This window comes from Arachis hypogaea, chromosome 16, assembly GCF_003086295.3.
Source record: "Arachis hypogaea cultivar Tifrunner chromosome 16, arahy.Tifrunner.gnm2.J5K5, whole genome shotgun sequence".
In the NCBI taxonomy this organism is placed as follows: domain Eukaryota; kingdom Viridiplantae; phylum Streptophyta; class Magnoliopsida; order Fabales; family Fabaceae; genus Arachis; species Arachis hypogaea.
The window spans coordinates 39,325,047-39,329,804 of NC_092051.1; the positions used below are offsets into that span (position 1 = coordinate 39,325,047).

At 36.8% G+C, this 4,758-nt stretch overlaps 1 protein-coding gene across 1 annotated transcript; it reads left to right on the forward strand.

Moving 5' to 3' along the window:
• The first annotated feature begins 2,925 nt into the window (after nucleotides 1-2,925).
• On the forward strand, nucleotides 2,926-4,246 carry LOC140180107 (uncharacterized). The gene is made up of 3 exons (XM_072220503.1): nucleotides 2,926-3,457; nucleotides 3,548-3,643; nucleotides 4,095-4,246. Exons 1-3 carry the CDS (start codon nucleotides 2,926-2,928, stop codon nucleotides 4,244-4,246), a joined length of 780 nt encoding a protein of 259 aa, XP_072076604.1.
• Nucleotides 4,247-4,758: the final 512 nt, after the last annotated feature.

Genomic DNA, 4,758 nt, shown 5'->3' on the forward strand with positions numbered 1-4,758 from the left:
GTGCTTGAGATACTTCAAAGAAAACTTGTAGGTTAAGATAAACAAACAAGTAATGAAGAAGTATGCAAGTACTCAAGCAAGAATCAAGCAAATGTGAAATGGATGAAGAATGGACATTGGTTGATGTGCAAGAGAATTCAATAAAACAAATGAAATATAGAACTCACACATCAAACAATCACACACATTGAAGTTTGTTTGCATTACCTAATTAACATGAAGTGGGAAACATGGTTGCTATGAAACTTAGAAAAATAGAGATAGAAGTGAAAATCGATCACATAGCAAGCATGATCCATATAGCTTAAGAATTTTAAAAAGATATCCCTAGGTGAACTTACAATCTAATTTCACAAACGAAGTATTATGCCAAAATGACTAGTTTCAAGTATGTGTAGAGCATATAGTTAAATAATTAAGGGTTAACATGTCATTAAGGCATAAGCATAACATACGGATGCATATGATCAAGCAACACAATGCATTAAGATAAATGCACATCATCTAACATTAAAAATTGCCTAGTCAAAGTAAAGAATTCAAATCACATGGTGGCCAAATCATGCAATTCAAAATATTTAAAATGCCTGAAAGGCAATTCACAAGTACTTGGTATGTAAAAATATCAAAAAAGAAAAATTCAATACCAAGAAGCAAAGTATAACCTCAACTAGTGTTGTTAGAACCGGACCAACCCGGCCAGTTGGACCGAAAAACTAGCGAACCGGTGCTATAACCGGTCCGGGTGAGACATCGAACCGAAGAAGGAGTTGAACCGGCGAGACCCGTATTGAACCGGCCGGGTTTGATCAGAATCAGTGAACCGGCGGGTTTTGTTTAACTCGGACCGGTTCGAAAAATTTTTTTTTTCTGCAATGGAAAACGACGTTGTTTCAATGATGTAACCCTAGCCTCCATCCCCTTCCCCTGTTTCCCACTTTCCCTTCCCATACCCAAATGGTTTGAGTTGAGAGACCACCATCACCATCACCATGGCACCATGACTCCATCCCCTGCTACTCGCCTACTCTGCTTCAGCTTCAGGCTTTCAGCCACTTTGTCACCCCATTCAACTTCAAGCCTTCAACCACGCGGCACTCACCTCACCACCGCATCCAGAGCAGTGCGCCACTCACCCCGTCCATGGAAGATTGAACATTGAAGTCGCCTCCTCGTCGCTCCTCGCTCAAGGTCTCCCTCTTCTCTGCTCGACGCTCGTCGCTCCATCCCTCCAGGTCCAGGGTCCAGCCGTGCAGCCGTGCAGGTAAGTATTTTTAATTTTTTTATTTTTTGAAGTTAATTGATTAATGATTATGGTATGCGGGCAGATGAGAACATGTTTGATAGTTTACATATGTTTGAAGTTAATTTTTTAATTGGTGGTTTACATATGTTTGATAGTTTGATTTCTGTTTGATTTTGGTATGTGGGCAGATGAGAACATGAACACTTCCACATGTTTTTTCTGTTTGATCTCTCATGTTTTTTGATTTTTTTTATTTCTGTTCAGTACTTCAGTTTGTTGATTGTGAATTGTTGGTTGCTGTTGGATATTATTCTTAGTAGTTAGTGGATTGTTGTTGTGTATTGTTAGTCATTTAGTCCTGGACCCTGGTTGATTAGGAATTTAGGATGGCTTCATCAAATACACCATCAGAAACACCAACACCAACTTCTCAGGAACAAGGATCAACTCCTGATCCAACAATTGGAACCCAAAAAAATAGTAACAGAGGAAAAATTGATCCTGCATGGGGCCATTGTAAACAAGTTTTGGATAAAGGAAAAACTGCTCTGGTATGTATTTATTGCGAGAAGCTTATTAGGGGTGGAGGAATTAACCGGGTTAAGCATCATTTGGCTGGAAAAGGTGGAGATATTGAGGCATGTCGAAAGGTGCCAACTGCGGTGAGACACCAATTCTCCCAAAACATTGAAGATCTTCGAACCAAGAAAAAGAAAACTCAAGAAGAATATGCAGAAAGTTATGGTGCTTGTGATGATGTTGAAAGGGAATTTGATGAGATTGAACGTAATGAGATGCGACAACAACAAGCATCAAGAATTCCAGCACCTAGCTCTAGAAAGGGAGTTGGAAAATAACTCAAGGGACTACAATCCTTTTTTCCACCGGCAGCAACACCTGGAGCTCAACCAAGTATTAAAAGTGTTCTCTAAAGCAAAGAAATTGTGGAGAAGTGTGATATTGCTATTGCAAGATGGATGATGGATGCCTCTGTGCCATTCAATGCGGTTAATTCAGCTTATTATCAGCCGATGATCGATGCTATCGCAAATATGGGTGCAGGGTATAAAGGGCCAAATTACCAAAGAGTTCGTGGATATTTGTTGAGTAAATTGGTTAAAGATGTAAAGAAGATGATTGAAGGTTATCGTGTGATTTGGAAACAAACTAGATGTACTATCATGGCTGATGGATGGACTGATCGTTGTAGGCGTACTTTAATTAATTTCTTGGTTTATTGTCCTAAAGGAACTATTTTCCTAAAGTCAGTTGATGCTTCTCATATCTCGAAAACTGCTGAGGCTTTGTTTAAGTTGCTTAGGGATGTTGTGTTATTTGTTGGTCCTGAGAATGTTGTACATGTAGTGACGGATAATGTTGCAAATTATGTTGCTGCTGGAAGGTTGTTGGAATCAGAGTTTCCTAGATTGTATTGGTCTCCTTGTGCGGCACATTGTATTAATCTGATGTTGCAGGATATTGGAAAGTTTGTGGAAGTGACTGAAACTGTGTCACAAGCTTCAATGATTACGAAGTATATCTATAATCACTGCCATCCTTTGTACTTGATGAGGTAGTTCACAGGCGGCCGAGAAATACTTCGTCCAGCTCCAACTTGATTCGCCACTAATTTTATTGCTTTGCAAAGTATTTTGGCTCAAAAGGATGCATTGAGAGCTATGGTGACATCTAGAGAATGGACAAGTTCAGCTTACTCTAAAGAAGCCAAAGCAAAAAAGTTTGTGGATCAAGTCTTAGATTCTAAATTTTGGAATCAATGCACTGATATTGTTAAGCTTACGGAGCCACTTGTTCATGTATTGCGTATTGTGGATAGTAAAGATAGAGCTGCAATGGGTTTCTTTTATCAAGCTATGTATAAGGCTAGGGAAGACATGGTGAAGAGGTTTCAAAAAAGAAAGAGGGTTGTTGAACCTTATTTGAAGATTTTAGATTCACGTTGGAATTTACAACTTAAAAGAAACCTTCATGCTGCTGGTTATTGGTTAAATCCAGCTTTTCAATTTAATTCTGCAGAATTTGACAAGCACAAAGAAACAATTTTTGGCCTACTAGATGTGATTGAGAGATATGCTTACGGTGATGCTGATTTGATTACTAAATTGACAAGTGAGAAGAAAATCTTTAAGAATGCTGAAGGAGACTTTGGGAGACAGTCTGCAATACGTGAGCGAAGCACAGTGATGCCTGGTAAATTTTGTATTAAAATTAGTTTTTTATGATTGTGATATGTTTAAGATTTGATTTTTATGATTGTGATTGTTTTCTTTTTATGTTAAGATCAATGGTGGGAATCTTATGGATGTGGAGCACCAAACCTGCAAAAGTTAGCAATTCGTGTTTTGAGTCAAACTTGCAGTTCTTCAGGTTGTGAGCGTAACTGAAGCATTTTCGAACACATTCACTCAAAGAAAAAGAATCGGTTAGAGCATCAAAAGCTTAATGATCTTGTTTATGTTCATTACAACTTAAGGCTACAACAAAGGTACTTTTTATTATTCTTTCTTGAAGGAATTATTTAAAATTTTTAGTCATAATAAGAATAATCAAGTTAATTGATAACATAGAAACCGAATGAGAAAGCAAAGTTATGATCCAATTTGTCTTGATGCATTTGAGGATCATTCGGAATGGATAATGGAAGATTCACCACCATTTTTAACTCCTGAAGAAGTTGATGCTTTACGGAATGATCTTGCAAATATGTCTCTTCAATAAGCTTTAGATGATTTGGGTATGTTGTTGTTAGGGATGATTTTGTAATGCTTTAACCAAATATTTTGCCTTATTATTGATTATGATTTGTGAAACATTATTGAAATGCTAGATGAATTGAATCTGGAAGACGATCGAAATGATGGTGAAGCTAATAATACTTCTGTGGAAAATGCAAATCAGAATGAAACCAATCAACATGTAGCTCCAGATTTGTCAGATGAAGAAAGATATCCAGACTTTGAAGTTACTCCTTGGATATAATCCATGAATTGTTATTTTCATTATGTTAAATTGAGTTGTTCATGTAATAGACTAATAGTACTAAATTTTATGTTTATTCTCGTATTACTACTTATTTTTAGGATTTGAGATTTAATGTTTATTAAAATGTTATTGGAGATATATTTTTAACTGTTAATCTTTAATTTTTTAGCTATTTTATACATTTTACTTATGTGGGACCGGGTTAATGACGAGCGGATATTTTATGCGCTTTTTGGGGTTAATTTCATATAGTTTTTAGTATGTTTTAGTTAGTTTTTAGTTTATTTTCATTAGTTTCTAGGCAAAATTCATATTTCTGGACTTTACTATGAGTTTGTGTGTTTTTCTGTAATTTCAGGTATTTTCTGGCTAAAATTGAGGGAGCTGAGCAAAAATCTGATTCAGGCTGAAAAAGGACTGCTAATGCTGTTGGATCCTGACCTCTCTGCACTCGGAATGGAATTTCTGGAGCTACAGGAGTCCAATTGACACACTTCCAATTGCGTTGG

Excerpts from the sequence above, each read along its gene's own strand:
- LOC140180107 (XM_072220503.1), top strand. The coding sequence starts at position 2,926 with ATGGTGACATCTAGAGAATGGACAAGTTCAGCTTACTCTAAAGAAGCC. Across the intron at positions 3,458-3,547 it reads GCGAAGCACAGTGATGCCTG|ATCAATGGTGGGAATCTTAT; the intron begins GTAAATTTTGTA and ends TTTTATGTTAAG. Across the intron at positions 3,644-4,094 it reads CAGTTCTTCAGGTTGTGAGC|ATGAATTGAATCTGGAAGAC; the intron begins GTAACTGAAGCA and ends TTGAAATGCTAG.